Source organism: Aristolochia californica, unplaced genomic scaffold (assembly GCF_029961685.1).
Source record: "Aristolochia californica isolate CCGP_79_NKW_82.1479 unplaced genomic scaffold, dmAriCali1.0.hap1 SCAF_7, whole genome shotgun sequence".
Lineage (NCBI taxonomy): Eukaryota > Viridiplantae > Streptophyta > Magnoliopsida > Piperales > Aristolochiaceae > Aristolochia > Aristolochia californica.
In genome coordinates this window covers 3,836,198-3,852,625 of record NW_027182268.1, presented here as the reverse complement: position 1 = coordinate 3,852,625, position 16,428 = coordinate 3,836,198, and the positions used below count along the sequence as shown (strand labels likewise).

Genomic DNA, 16,428 nt, shown 5'->3' with positions numbered 1-16,428 from the left:
GAAGATCAAAAAGACTTTAAAACAAAACAATTATTCTAAAGAGGAACTTGGATGATCGGATAGCTTATTTCAACTAAAATGATGCTCAAAAACCTTGTTGACAACTATCTATATGTGAAACATCAAAGAGCCTCTCTAGACAGTCCAAAGGAAGCAAGCAAGGTTACTACTAGAAGCTCCAATTTGTCTGAACCCACAAGACAGTTCCCTTGACTCGGCAGTTTTATAAATAAAAAAAAAAAACCCTCGAATTGAACAAAAAGTAAACAAGATGATCGTGTCGCAAGAAATCAGCTTTTGCCTGTAACAACGGCATAGAAATTATTATATCATATCAAAGATGACGATTACAGCATCATGAAGTGCAACAATAGGTAAGAATTGGGGCCACGTCATGGGCTACCAACGGATGAAGCAAAAATATCGCCAACCAAACGCCTCCCTCCATAATTTTCCATAAGGCCACTCACAATTCCCGCTGGTCCTCTATTAAAAATTCTCTTCGGAAAAGGGAAATTTTTTTTTTTGAGGTATTGAATTGGTACATACAACATAAAGATGCCTGCCTCCGGGATAATTTCATCTCCTGATGCATTCTCTTTTTTCTTTCGTCTGAAAGAATGGATAAAGAGACTAAATTTATACTTGGGCAGCTAGTAGCTCATTCCAGGTATCAGGGACCCCAGGTAGACACCAATGCAGGCAATCATGCACGCCCTCAGCAGACTTGGCACTATATTTAGAAATATGACATTCGTCTCTAAGTTGAGATATAGCAGTTATGTCCAAAAGTTTGACACTCGTACCTCTGACAGCAGCCTCGGCAATGGGGTCGGCTGATTCTTCTTTTACAACTTCACTGCCGCCGGCCAAAGGAGTTGTATTATCACAACTACCCCCGGTATTCCAGTCGCCATTGACAAAGTGCCTTGGCGATATAGACCTCAAGAAGGCCTTAAGCTTTGGGTGCTGCGGTAGTTGGGAATCTAACCACTTAACAACACTATGGATGGTTAAGTTTTTCGCTCTCCCAATCTCTGCAATTGCCTTATTTTGATTAGGCTTTCCATCCACATACATGACCCAGCGGTTTCCGCGGAGTTTCCCTCTGTTCCAGTGATGACCCGTGTTTAAAACTAGGACATCAAACCTGTGAAGATATTTGCGTAAAAATGTTGCAGGACGATCAAGATGCATGGCATATTCAGTATTTGGGTTAGTAATATTCAGAGGCTCCAATTCACAGAGGCTGGCAGACCAGTAGTACAGAATGGTGGTATTGGTCCTGGGAAACCGATAGACCCAACCATCAGGTCGGATGGCCCCACGAGCTTTGACAAGACCATACTCCTTTCCAACATCTTGCACTTCTAGGTCTTCCTTTCCACCTGTAACCATGCACATGAGAGATTGGAACTGCTGCCTCCCTAGAGAATCTCCAACTAGAGCTATAGTTTTGTCTTGCATCCTGAAATATGAAAGCAATCATCAGTTTCAAATGACCAACAAATGAACCTCATTATTTCGTGAGGTAACAGAACTAGTTATCTGCAGAGGCAGCAATCATGGAAAGATCTCCAACGACAGACTTGAACATGATTTTATTCATCATGCCACTCAATCCCACTCCAAACACAGTAAATAATAAAATCTTGGATTGCCTGGATTAACAACTCCAAGAACACACAATAACCTTGGGTCCCAAAGATATCAACCGTGATTAAGAAGTGGTTTTCAGGATATCTCAGAATGCTGCCAATTGCAAACAACCGCAGGTCAAGGTTGGTTTGCACTCAGTCTTCCTTGGCACTCAAGATTCAAATTCAATACTTCTGTCACTTGTATACAGACAATACAGTCTCCATGAATGTGCTGCAAGGTAAAAGGCCCCTTGACTCCCTATAACAACGTTTGTTTGAAGTATCATGTGACCAGAAACAGTGTTCAGTGAGATGAACAGAAAACTTGCCTCCTCAAGAATGCTGATCGTTCAAATTCTGGCATCTCGCAATTGAATGGCTGCCACCTGAACCTTTCATAGAAGAAATCAGTGCGATATGACAATCTACAAGCCCACATTTCAGATAACCATTGCCTGCAACCAAATCCTGAATACAGTGGCCGTCTATCATCAGGGACCCACTTGCCTTTGGCAAAATTACAACCTGAAAGAGTGGTCAACCGGCACCCATCAGTCAGTAGTAAACTCACTTATTGCAAGGTCATTTTAATTCTAAAGCACAGACAGATAGTCTCAAGCTCTAAGTGATCAAAACAAGGTTATCATCTCCGCTACAAGTCTTTTTGATGAAAAATAAACGTAGAATAACTGACTTATTTGCAGCTCAGAGAGAACAGGCAAAACTACAAAGCAAGATAAACATATTCAGTGGTCTACCCTCAATGGAAGAGAAATGAGATGTTCCCTTCCTTCTACATTTGCAATTTTCTTAATATGCATGACGATGAAAATTCAGGCTAGTGGCCCCTTGCTCCTATTCAAAATAGGAGATAACTACAGAGTATTATCTTCAACCAGAAAATACCTTTTTCCATGTTTTAGCTAGAAATATCTTTTGCCAAATAAAAACACCAGGAAGAAACCGGTGAAAATACAACCTTCCTTCAGTTGACCTTCAAGAGCAGTTATGGTCGTGGAGCCAACTGGTGCAATACTCTGATCTTCTATTGGATCTCGTGCTTCGCTAACATTAGGCGCCTTTAATACAACTTCTCTGCCGCTCTCATCCAGTGAATGTTGGTCTGACTTTGTTTGTCCTTTCCCAGCTGCATCGGAAGAATCTTCTTCCTCATTTACATCCCTTTCTGCTTTATTAGAACCTTGAATTCTTTGATTGTTGCTTGTTCCTCTCTCCCCATCTTCATCTGAGGAATCCTCTATAATATCCGCATTACGTTTTAAGGACACTGAATAACCAGAAGATACACAATCAGAACCCAGACATGATAAAAACAAATACATTAAGTCCAAGATGCAGCAGTGATTCAGTTAAACAGCTGGTATCACATGTAAAACGATTCAATTTATCTGGCTAATTTGTGCAAATTCAATATAATAGCTGATGTTCCCAATTGATATTGTGACCCAAAAGCTTTTACTTTGAAATGGTACATAAAATATACAACTAGCATAATTATTTCGTAGGCAACTGCCAAGAGGATGTTAATCGGGTTAATGTTTCCCAAGCCCAAAAGTTCTGATAAATGGTCATCTGTAAAGAAGTAATTGATTAATTATGAATAGCATTGAAGATCCAGAGGAACACCAGCCCCCCTACCAGACAGTGAAATCAGAAGGGTGTACGGTCTCCTCCAAGGTACAAAGTATCGGGGAATTGCGAAAGCATTGATCCTTGAGGAAATGGAAACATATAATAGATACAAATAGAAACATTAGGAAACACTTCAGATAGTAGAAAGACAATAAAAATACAGTTACGATTTCTTTTTCTATGAAATATTTAAATAATATCACAATGTTTTCATTACTATAACAAACATGCTTATGTTCTACCAGAACAGAGAGAAGCTAATGAATAAAGTACACAAAAACAAAGACTACAAAACTGTAAAAAGAACCAAATATCATGTATGTATGCATTAAATTATAACAGATCTTCTGCTCTTAAGGACATACTGCAATTTGTCTTAAAATAATATTTATTAGGAACATTCACGTTGATTAACAATCTTGAAAAGAACAATTAAATCTAAATACCACAAGCTGAAACTTTAGTGTAATGGTATACACATATTAAAACAAGTTAAATATAATATAAAATAATAATATAAGCAACAAACATGCAATATAAATAGGTGTATAATATCTAAGTTGTTTACTGAATTGGCTTTGCCCATACCTAATGGTAGTGATATCTTTACACACAAAAATCTCTAACAAATTATTTGTCCCAAAATATTTCAAAAGATATTTCTAAAGGATTATTAGTAATGTTAAGGATCAGTGAACAAGAGATTTGAGCTCAACCTGCATACCCCTTTTATACATGCAATTGGTAACTGGTGTGCTACTGGTATTGAGAGCCCCAATGGCACTCAACGAGATTTATCAACCTCCATATGGAAATGGACAGAAACTAAAGGAAGTTCATGAATGCCTATGGAAAGCTAAGGAAACTCACAAAAGAGGTCCATTTATGAGTTAATAGGATACTACGTGCAAGTACCATTGCCTAGACAGTGGAAATGGATATATATTGACCCGTATTGGGGGATAGGAAGGGAATTTTCCACAGAACATTGTCAGTGAATGGTTTGCATCAATATTTATCAAACAAAGGTGCAATTGAAAGTAGTCCAGATACTGATGGTAAAACAAAAATAAATAAACAAAAACAGGGATTTACATGGTTCACAAAAAATAGCAAAATAAGGGATAAACCTGGTGTGACGATCTCAAACTGATCTTCCTGGGCAAGAAACGTAGTGACAATGGGGGTTCTCTCCCATGCCCAAAGGAAAATGCTTGTGCAAACCAGAGCAAAGATTGTAAACAAGAAGTATTTGCCTCTCAACCCATTTAAACTCCCTCCTTTCATAACTACGAACTAAAATGACAAAGTCTGATCTGAAGTGGCCGAAACAGCTATGAGGCATGCAGAGATGTCTTCATGACCACAAGAACTCTGATGCTTCTTTCTGCAGAAAAGATGAAACAGATAAAAAAAAATAGACAATCATTTTACAGAGAAACAAAACATTTATTATTAGAGAATGTGACCTCTCTCTCTCTCTCTTGCAACTATCTCACATGCATCAGTTTATTTTTGCCATCTTAACAAATTTTTTTATCATTTTTATGTTAGAAAAAAATGTTGTGTCATGATCAAATAGGACATTCTCACATATCATTTCCAACATTTCATGAGAAAGAGAGATCAAACTGAAAACAAAATGAATCAGCTTTAGACATAAGACAAACATGCATATAAAGAAAATTATTTAAGATAAAAATCATAGGAATGTTGAAGAACAGGTATGGAAGAGTCTTACATAACTTTCATAGTAAGAAGTCTTACAGAGCCAAAATTAATATGTTGGAGTCTTACAAGAGTCTCATAGGAGGAAGTCTTCCAAGAGTCTCACAGGAGAGTCGTCGTTAAAGGAGTTTTAGTTATGTTAGTCTACTGTTTATGTTCAGTTGTTCAATTATTCTACGACTTATCTTTTAGTGTTTAACGTTGGGTGTAACTAGGTCAAGGGTAGTTTAATTGTAATTGGATTCTAGTTGTTTTCTCTATTACAAATAGATGCTCATTGTACTCAAATTACAATAAGTTAGTGAAGTATTTCTCTTTTCCAGAAATTCAACATGGAATGATGTAGCAGATAGGCAAATGTTGAAGATATTGCAAAAACCTATAAGGACAGACAACCAGCCTAAGCAATTGAAGTTTTATGAAAGGAGGCAGAAAAAGAAAGTAGAAGACTGAAAGCAAGCAGTTCATTGGAGAGTACGCACTTCAGCACTTTCTATCTTGGAAAAGTCAACAACTTTCTACATTTATTAGTTTCCTAGATGATAAACAGTCCCAGTATGTCCATCATACTAGAAAAAACTTCATTGACTTAATGTAATCAGAGTACATGAACCCCTATTTATAATAGAGGAAAGTAATAAAGTCCAATTACACCCAAACTCTAACACTTAAAGATAAGTCCTAGCATAATTAAATAACTCAACATAAATAAAAGACTAACATAACTAAAACACCTTTAAACTGAAACTCTTCTGTGAGACCTGCTTCCATAATAATTTTGGCTCTGTAAGACTTATTGTGAGAGTCATGTAAGACTCTTCCATATTTGCTCTTCAACACCTATATTGATTACTGGAAATCTTTCTCCACAAAGTCACAATAGCTCTAGTTTTAGGAATTTTCTGTTATATTGAGTAACTTATTGGGCAAGCTCAAGGTTGTTTTGTAGCCTATAAATAGGGGGATTTGTTGTAACTTGGGGAGTCTTTGGGAGATAGTAGAATCTATTCTTTAGTTTTTGGAAGAATTAATAAAATCTTTTCTTTTCTGTTGGAGCAACATTGTGTCTCTTTCATTTTGCTGTGAATAATTTCTCAGTGTTTTCATTCTCTTGTGTCAGGTACTGGAAGTCACAAAAGGACACCTGAAAATTTAGGTTCTTCTCTTGAAAACTAGGAGTTCTCTAGAGTTGAGAAGATAGTGGATGGGTTACTCATATTCCAGCCTTGTCTATCAACTATATTTCGATAGCTTTGCAGCTTTATTTGGAATTAGAGCTAGTATCTAATCAAGACTAGTGCCCAATCAAGACTCTAGACAAAACCAGAATGGAAAATGTCTCAAAATAAGATTTTGATGAGTTTAAGGCAGACATCATAAACAAGTTTGAGCAACTAATGAAGCACCCGTCGCAAGCAACCACAAGTATTACTGCTAATATCAGAGTTGGCTATACTGGTCTTGGAGATTATGAAGAAGTAGAGAAGAAGTGCTTCTATTGTAAAGCCACAAAATCACACCCAAGGCCCCTACAAAAGATAATCTTCCACCATATACAACAGCTATAAGAAGGGTGAAGTAAAACATGAGGTTCCAAAATTTAATGGGAGCCTTGATTTGGTGACTATGGTTGAAAAACATTTCGAGTTCAAAGGAGATTCCACTTGATAGATAAGTTACATTGGGTGGTTTTATGCCTGAGGGGCCAAGCCACAATGTACCACCAAAACCAACACTTTGAACCTGAAGCAGTACTTGGCAAGATATGAAGAGGTTAATGGGAGAAGAGTTGCTTCCCTTTAACTACAGAAAGACTCACAAGCTCACAGTTTCCCAATACACTAAAGAATTCTACAAATTGCTAAACTGGAATTAATTGGATGGGAAAAATTCAAGATTAATTGGTATCTCGGTATGCAAGTGAACCAAAACCCTTTATATATAGGAAATTATGTATGTTTGCTCTAACTATTATTTCAAAAGATTTCACCCAAGCTCAGTATGAAGACGAAGACGAAAAGATCTCTTTTAGAGCATCAAATTCCCATTACTCCTCTCAATCATATAATTCACTCAATAAATTTAACCCACCTCTTGATACAACCTATCCTCCATTCTCAACATCAAAGCCCACATCAGCCCCCTCAAGTCCAGCCTCTGGACCAGCCCAAAGTAAGCCACTTATGCATGTTTTAAGTGTGGAAAGACTGGTAGTCACAAAGCCCAATTGCCACAAGCTAGGCAACAACTCTTAATACATGAAAACGGAAGTAAAGAGGGGTAATTTATGTATGAAGGATCTAGATAAAATTACAAATTTTCCAAATAAAGAAGAAGAAGAAGAAGCTTTTGATGGTATTACCTTCAACACTGAACACTATGGTCCTCAATTATTTTTGGTAAGTAAAAAAACTTCTCTTATTCCTAAGAAAGATGAAGAGAATCGTTTACACTGCTAAATTGATCATTAATTTGAGTTGTGACAATGTCATCTTACAAAGTGCTATTACCAAACTCAATATGAAGACAGAAACTCACCCTCAACCTTACAAGCAGGACCTCAGCCCAAATCAATAAAAAACACGTTGGATATCATTAAGAACCCAATAAGCTTATTGGAAACCTGTTAAGAACTCAATAACAAGGTTAATTTCAATGAAAGACCTCATGTATTATAACGACAGAGTGTACTCTTGTATACCCCCTTAATGCAAATAATATAAGATAAAATGACAAAAGTATTCTTGTATATACTTTATGTATATATTTGTTTATAAAGGTTATACTTTATGTATATAATATAATACAAAATAACCAAAATACCCTTATACACCCTTTATGCGTGTAATATAATATAAATGATGAACATATCCTTGTATACCCTTTATGCTCATAATACGTAACCAAAATGACAAAAATATCCTTATATACGCTATGCATATAACATGATATAAATGATAAATATCTTAGTACACACTTTAAACATATATTATTATAATATAGCATGACAAAAATAACTGTGTATACTTTATGCACTAATACAAAATTACAAGATGCCTTTAAATATACTTTGTATATAGAATAACACAAAATAAAGAAATAACCTTATATATTGTAAATAATATAATGAAAAATGAAAAAAATACCCATCATTAAGGGTACATGAAATTGTTCAACCTTTGTCAAATGTGAACCAGGGTTCTCCGACTTGGTTATGGGACCCAACACAGACCGGGTAAAATCCATGTCAGGTTACACGCGTCGGGCCAACTCAAGTCCATAAGTTGGACTCAGGGTGATTCGAGTGGGAGGAGTCCTCCCTCCTCCCCCAGCCTGACTCTTCCCCTTCAAAATCCAGGTTGACCCAATCATGGATGAACTAGGTGAATCGTCAAACTATGATGTGAACCCGTCTTGTTGTCCATAATCCTTTCTAAAAGAAAAAAAAAAAGGGAAATTAGAGTGATGGGATTTGAGTGGATCTAGCACAAAGAGCTAAGAGTGACAAACAATCACAACGTGTCAAAAATCAAACATGGACTGGAATTTGACCATTCAGCCTAAAATCCCAATCACACTTCACGAACCAAACCAATAGAAAATGGGGTGTTTATGGAAGAATGATGCTTCCATCACTTGTAGAATAAATAAAAGTGAAGAACATGATACTAAAATTTTACCTATAACGATCCCAATTTCAAAGTACTCTAATTGGCCATGTGTTAAGCACCTAGCCAATACTAACCAAAAGACCGGCCTGTTAGGAGCGGAAAGCATAGGTACTTAACCCAGGACCATAACACCATGGGTAAGGTTACACTTTCCTCTGAAAATATTTCCAGTGAAGTCCCTTGATCACCCCACCACTGTCCCTAGGATCTCTTATCTTCCACATACCCCCCTTCCAATGGATCTCTCCAGAGGAAATAAGTAACAACCGCCATCCCCCTCCCCCAACATATTTCCAGTGGTCCCACTCGAACTCCCCACCTCCCTCTAGAAATCCTTTCTATCTTCCCCCAGAAAATCTCTCTCTATCTTCTCTTAATCAATCTTACACTTGGATTCCCTCCCTCACTACTTGCAAACCCAAGATTTTTCTAAATTCACATCTCTTCATTCGGGTCTTCTTTCCAGCATTCACTGTTTTTCCCTCTTATCTTTGCTAATTTCTCCCTTTTTTCCTTCTCTCCCCTTGGTTCTGAATTATACCTAGTTAATTTTGGATCTATAACCAAAATTGTTGATCAGGTCTCCTGTTTTCAGCATTACAATGAAGAAAAGTTGCACTTGCTGCTCAAAAGCCTTTCTTCCTCAAGAGATATTTCTCATATCTGAATAATTTATGTTACGCATATTTATTTTCCTCTCTTTGGCTAACAGATCAGATAGGTTCCAAGTTTAGTCCAAATTTCTTCATTTGTACTTCAAGTCTCTTAATTATGCTTCCCTTATCTGGCTCAACATGTAATCCATACTCTACCTTTTTCCATTCAATTCAGACATTTCCATCTTCCATTTGTTTAGTTGATTTTTTACAACAAGTTTTGCTTCTAGAATGGCAAAGAAGTAGATTGATAAGCACTACCGAAATCATGATCATTTAGGTCACTATTTCTTTTTCAGTTTGGCTTTCAATGTTTCTCATACTTCTTTTCTTCTCCTCCCTTTTCTTGTTTGACAAATTGGTTACATACTTATTGGATTATCTGCTAGAAAGTGCAAAAGTGTTTTTCTTTCTATGCTCTATTGTAACTACTTTCATATTTAAGAATGAGATAATCAAGTTTAAACATGAAAACTTTGTATTTTTGTTGAATGAAGTCAAATGATCCCTCCATTTGTCCATATTGAACATGTCATTTTTTTTTAAATGACTTATTGGGACATTTAAAAATCATTCACTCCTACATTGAGCTGCCTCAATTCTAACATGTAATAAAAAACCTCCAAGACTTGGATCTTCTACTGGTCTCTGCAGACCTTCATGTTCTTTACGAAACATCCAATAATGTGGACAATTGGGGAGAGTAACTCCAGGCATGATCAGTATTATGTTGTACCTCTCTCATAGGTGGATATCTAGAGAGTAAATGTGTTAGGAATCTTTCTAGCTAGAGAGAGAAAAAAGTGAAAGAAAGTCTCACACATAAAATGGATAAACAAAAAATAGGGTTCTGATTTAACTCCCTACCCTTGTGATATCTTCAATTTAAAAATTAAAAGTCTTACATCCACATGAATTCTTTTGGAAGAAATCCAACTCCAACTCTAGTCCTACTTTTGCTCCAACTCTAACTCCTCTTTCATTCTAACTCTGACTTTAACTAGTACTATGACTCTTACATAGACTAGGACATCCCCACATCCAAGTTAATCTCTACATTCTCTCCTAATTGTTAGTTTAACCCTTTTTTATTACATAGACTGCCCCAAAGCTCCTAATTACAGTGATAAGGACTCTTTTAACCCTAAGTTCCTAACATCATTCCCCCCTTTAAAAACCTCTTCCTCAAGTTTCGGCAATGACCAATGCTGCTTTTGTCATCTGTTGTGCCATGGTCCCACAGTTCCATAGATGTCTGCACCCAACAGATGGTTAAATTGCTCACTCATCCTTGAGTAGTAGTCACTAGCATATCTGGTATATGAACGCCAACACGGCAGCAACTAGCATATCTGGTATATGAACGCCAAAATGGCAGCAAGCTGGGAGGGTCATCAAGCTGTTAGTGAAGCTCTTCCTTCAAATTGTCCACAAAATATTTTACTTGTGGATCGAGGTCAGAAAAATTAAAATGGGTCAGCTACATTGGTAGGTTGGACCGAGTCCTTGGCAAGCTCAAACCCAAGAAAGTCAATACAAGCCGGCGCTGTTGAGGCAGAAGAAAATTTTTGACATCCTCTCAGCCAAACGGGGTTGCAAGAGCAAACTTCTTGAATTCTCTGGCTGGACAATCTTTCCTGAAGATGTGAAGGCCACATCCTATGTTTCTTCTTGGTATTGGATGGGGATTCTAGCCCAGAAATCCCAAAATAGCTTCTCCAATTGAGCATTTAATTGTAGCTTCCAGTTTGCTCCTCAACCAGTGTCGCAAAGCTCGCAAATTTGGTTATAATCATGCTTTCAGTAGCCGTCTAGGTCTGGTAGATTCGTGGAAGGATCAAGATGGTTTGAAATTTGTGCCAAAATTCAATTGCTGTCAAACAGGGGGAGAGTTGAGTTGGGGATTTGAGTCGACTCTAATTATCATGCATCCAGCTTCTTGGATGACCTTTGCTTCTTCTAATGTTGATTCTCCCTCTAAAAAGAAAGCTTTCAAGGCTCTGGTCGATTTGAAGCTTAACTCTGCCACTCACATCTTTCTTTCTGCCTGACCTTTGCTGCTTAAATACTAATTTATCCTTGTACAAAAATCAAATTAATGAGATGTTTCTTGCATTGAAAAGTAGACTCAGTGGAACTTTCATCAAGGTATAATTTGTAAAATAGTATAAGATACTAATGACGAGAGATTCAAGGAAAGTAAGCTCCGATTCCACTATTAGGAACCTGTTCCACTAACAAGAAACTTGTCAAATGAATTTACTACTATTTAATGCGGTTGAAAAAGAATTAACCACTGTTAATGAGGGTGCCCACAGTTTCTTCAATAGAGAGGTTTCCTACTAGGGAAGCCCCCCTCCCCTGATGCTCTTTAGTCTCATTCGAGAAGTTCTCCTCGGTTTGCTTCTTATGGTCAAAGGGGTGCAATTGCTTCCAATTGCTGTTGTTGAGGGTCTTGATACCCCTATATTATAGTTTGCTTATGACACACTATGCTTTTTTAAGGCTTCAGTGGAGCAGATAAGTAATCATAAAGCTATTCTCATGATCCATGAGATAATTTCAGTGTAGAAAATCAATTGAGAGAAAACTGCGCTGTGTGAGATCCATTTTGATCATGACTATTTGATTATCTTAAGTAAGATCCTCCACTGTAACCACTTTCAGCTCCCAGCCACCTACCTCAGTTTGTCGTTGTCCTGCTACCAGCCAAGTAAGTCACTTTGTGCCCTGATCCATGGAAAGTTTGATAAAAAGCTTTCTAACTGGAAGGGGAAAATATAAAAGCCAATTGGCCAACTCTACTAAAATGTACTGTGATTAACCTTCCTTTATACTGCCCGGCTAGTAATCCCAGCAAGGTAAAAGATTTCTTTGGAGGGGGTCATAAACAAATTCAAGTACAATCTGGTGTAGAGAGATCTACAATCTTTCCTCGTGAAAGAAATTGACAGATTCATCTTCTATATGCGCGAACAAATCGCTTCTTAAGGCCTTGTTCTCCTTGTCAATAACAGTCTGTTCAAGTGCAAACACAACTTAAGGCAACTTCAAGAAGGGAGAACAATACAAGAGTGAGAGATGTGAAGCGGCAGATCAGGCGTCCGGAGAAATTGATGAAGAACATTTCAGATTACTCTCTGCTTCTGAGCTAGTACTAAATGAAATCCTACAGTATCTGGAATTGTTCTGATTCTTGGAGGGAGTACTATACAGCCTCTCCATGTCTATGAGCTTTCCTTCTCATGGAAGAGCTGTTCTTGAAAATGAAATGGATTCAAATAATAGCAGTGCAGCAGATCTTCTTTAAAAAAAGGCTATTCAAGTAATGCTATCAAATGGGGCTGGCAGTGTTTCTTCGCAGGTATTGCCTTTCATATTAACATTAAATGTAGGAAACTCAACCGGGAGACCTCCAAGTCACAGCATTCCTTTCAGGATGATGACACCAGCAGCTTGCCGGAATCTGCTTCAAATGAAATGATTTGGTATATGGGGTTTTCTCATTTGATAGTTTGTAAGAAGAGATAGCTTTAGAAAATGAATTGTGTCACAAGCTACTTTTCACTCACTTGGAACCGAGACCTCCTAATTTATGTTATCTAGTTATATTTTAATGGATATCTGGAAATTTTCAGCCTTTAAAAAAAATACAATCTGGTGTAATGAGAAGATATTTGTGTGGCAACGCAGGAGAGAGGACTAGAAAATAAAGAGAGTAAAGAAAATGAATGAATCTCATCTTGTTGAATGGATATGGCAAATCTGTAGTCCGAAGATGCTCTTTGGAGAGGTGTCATTATAGCTAAATATGGATACAACATTTATCATTGGCTGCCCTCAAACAACCCAAGAGGGCGAGCCTCTCTTGTAGCAAAAAAAAAAAAAAATCCACCTGACAGAGTTCAAAAAAGTATCGTAAAAAAATTAATTTTAAAAAAGACAGTTCAGAAAGATATCCAATTCTGAGTTAGAATTGGCTCCAAGATGAGGACTTGGTACGAGTGATGGCTAGCAGAATAGCCTATTGCTGTGCCTTTCCCATCTCTCTTCCATATCACCCATGAAAAAGATATAAATTACCTCATCTTACAAGAAAAATAACTGGAATCTTCATCCAAAGGAATCTAGAGTTGTCGAAGCAATTGATGCAAGCAATTTTAATGAGTATGCTTCAAAGGCACTATATTAGAGGCTTTGGTGAAGCCAAAATCATCTGGAAATGGACTTTAAATGGCTATTTCTTGGTTGCTTCCTTATACAGTGGAGATCTCGATAGGTCCACCCAGTGTTAGAGGTGCTGCTTTGGTTTGGAAAATGCTTAGACCCCCTAAAGTCCTCTTCTTCAATTGGATGGCTGCCAAGAATCTCATTTTAACCCCTTATAACCTTCACCGGACAGGGAGTGGAAGAGTCTAGCAACCATCTTCTCCACTACCATTGTGCAATTTCGCACAGCATTCTTCAACATTTCAATCTGAGCCTTTGCCTTCCACATTCCTTCATTCATATATTTCTGCATTGCTTCCTCTAACTTCTTCCCCCTCTTGGCAAGCTCCGTTGGATCTATAGTCATCACCATCATACTGTGGTGCATATTGAGTGAAAGAAAAATTAGTCTTTAAAAAGACTTTGAGACAACTGAACAGATAACTGATAGACTCATTCACCTTACCCTCTCTTGGATCAGTACTCTTTCTCAGACCCGTTGAGCTTCCTAAAAATGTTTCATGGCTGCTAACTCAAGCTACAGTATTTTCCCTAATTCTTACCTACAACAGCACTTCTTTGAGTTCTTCACAAATAGACCTAAACATGTCTCAAATTAATTAATTATCAGAATATACTTTTGAAGATTTGACTTTTCTTTTGGTCAAAAAAAGAATCCTCAAGAATCAATGTAACCACAAAAAAGAAAGTTACAGCATTATACCAAATGTATTTTTGGTAAATATTTCCTCATGTTTATTTAAGAAGGATGCAGTGGCTAGATTAAGAACAACTACACAAAAAATGAAATAAATATCCATTGTTATCCAACAAAACAAAAATTGATGCAGGTGAAAGAAAAACCTTGATGGACAATGTAAACAACAGAATGATAAAAACCACACTGCATTTTTTATTTAGATCACCATTGCCGCAAACATGCAAGTAACCATTACCCTCATCTGGAAGAGCTGCAAGAATTTTTATAATGTTGATCAAACACAAACAAGATCCCCATGCACCCCAAGACTTGAATGCAATAGCTTGCATTAAGAGGGGGAAGAGGAAGATCCTAAGATACATCTCATAAATGGAGAAGTTTGCAGTTCAATTGAGGAAAGAAAAATATGAGCATACAAAGGGCAGAAAAATATTCCAAAGTTCAGACAATATCATGTACGAGGCCAATTAGATGGTGAAGCAGAAGATGACATCCAACCTTCAGAAGTTGCAATTTCCCACAGATCATTCAAGTCCAAGAAAAAAAAAAATATAATCAGTAATGCTATGGAGCAATCATGCAACGGCATTATCATCTGATCATAAGGCCAAAAAGTAAGCCATAAAACATCTATTTGTTGTCAATGTAACTCCACCACATCTAAAGCCTAGGGAACAAAAAACACGGATCTTAAAGTTAATGGACCTTAAAAAGGACTCAACCAAATCTGGTTACAATATCGTAGTTTCGCAGACATAGTACAGATTTTAAATCTACACTAATCTACCCTGGTGCAATAAATCAATAGCGTATATCAAAATTTAGTGTGAACCAAGAGTACTTAAACGAAATAAGCATACATTTTGCAACGACTCGAGTTCCATTCAAACTGTAGAATATTAGATCGTAAGAAGCCAAATTCGTAGCTTTAAAAGTATCCATGATGACAGTTATCAACAAGGCAAAACGAACCTTCGAACGAACAGCTGGCCCGTTTCCTCCAATCGTGGTGAAGAAAGAGACGGTGCAAATCAAAAGCAACAACTGCCACAGACAACCGCTGTCAATTCTTTAATTGCCTCGCTCAGCTGCTTCGCCTGCCGATGCCCGCCTCACCGTTCGAAGACATCCCGAGCACCGTAAGAAAGAAAAGAAAATTGAAAGAGCAACAGAGCAAACAACAGCATGAGAAACGCAATTTTACTATGAAACCTGAGGTTTGTCGGTCTACGGACCAAAATCATGACCCTACCTCCGCATTACCGATAATTTTAGATGAATAAGGTAAAAGCCCAATGAGAGGAAAGGACCATCCACGAAATCTGGTCGGGAGGTGAAATGTTCCCTACAGTCATCCCCGTCCCCTAGAAACACAGATCACGTGCGCTCTTCGCTCTTTCTGGATTTTGCAGAGTTGCATGAGGTAATTTTTGGATAATTTCTAAACACGGCCCTTGTAGATACTCTATTTAACAACACCTTTAAAATAATTTATTATTTTAATGTTAAAATAATAATTTTTTATTTATTTAAATAAAAAAACAACTACTCCACTTTGTTATTTTTAAGTAAAAATAATATGAAAATAATCTGATTATTTAATAGGTATGAAATGTTTAAAATTTTGGACATACATTTTCAATAATTAAATAGATAAAAACAAGTCATTTAGTATAAATATTAAATTACTTATTGTGGGAAGATGTAATTTTATTTTATTTATAATCTTTCATAATATTTTACTTTCTAGAGAAAATATAAGGAGAATGATACAATCTTTATCATTTCATGTATGACAAATAAACACAGGGGGATGAGGAGCAATGGCAATGTAGAGAAGCATCTCCTCAAAACCCGAAATCATGCAAGCTTTTTCTTTCTTCTTCTTCTACTACTCTTTTTATTTGTTTAAACCATAACCCTAATCCTCTTCTCACTCTTTCTTTTTTCTTCGCATGTTATCAGAGCAAGAGATATGAAAGGCAGCTCATAAACTCAACTTTCACTTTTTTGGAGCATCGAGAAGTGTTGAGAATTTTCTCAACTAGAGGTTAGTTCCTTACGACTTCAGTGTTTTATATTTTTACCTAGGCCCATTTTAGTTGATGTTTAAAGGTAGTAATATCACCCTTAGAGGTCTACCTAAGCCA

General features: G+C 37.0%; 1 protein-coding gene across 1 annotated transcript; it reads right to left on the bottom strand.

Annotated features, from left to right (window-relative positions):
- Positions 1-295: 295 nt before the first annotated feature.
- LOC137937019 (protein trichome birefringence-like 14) lies at positions 296-15,628 on the bottom strand. The gene is made up of 5 exons (XM_068782033.1): positions 15,251-15,628; positions 4,424-4,680; positions 2,620-2,928; positions 1,970-2,165; positions 296-1,468 (listed from the first exon to the last, which is right to left on the bottom strand). The coding sequence occupies exons 2-5, from the start codon at positions 4,578-4,580 to the stop codon at positions 640-642; spliced, it is 1,491 nt and encodes a 496-aa protein (XP_068638134.1). The 5' UTR covers positions 4,581-4,680; positions 15,251-15,628; the 3' UTR covers positions 296-639.
- Positions 15,629-16,428: the final 800 nt, after the last annotated feature.

What these genes read in the sequence shown, in the direction of transcription:
- LOC137937019 (XM_068782033.1), bottom strand. Translation starts at nt 4,580, where the DNA reads ATGAAAGGAGGGAGTTTAAATGGGTTGAGAGGCAAATACTTCTTGTTT. An exon ending in TGAAGGTCAACTGAAGGAAG is followed by an intron (nt 2,166 to 2,619) that starts GTTGTATTTTCA and finishes CCACTCTTTCAG; the next exon opens with GTTGTAATTTTGCCAAAGGC. An exon ending in CGATCAGCATTCTTGAGGAG is followed by an intron (nt 1,469 to 1,969) that starts GCAAGTTTTCTG and finishes TTCATATTTCAG; the next exon opens with GATGCAAGACAAAACTATAG.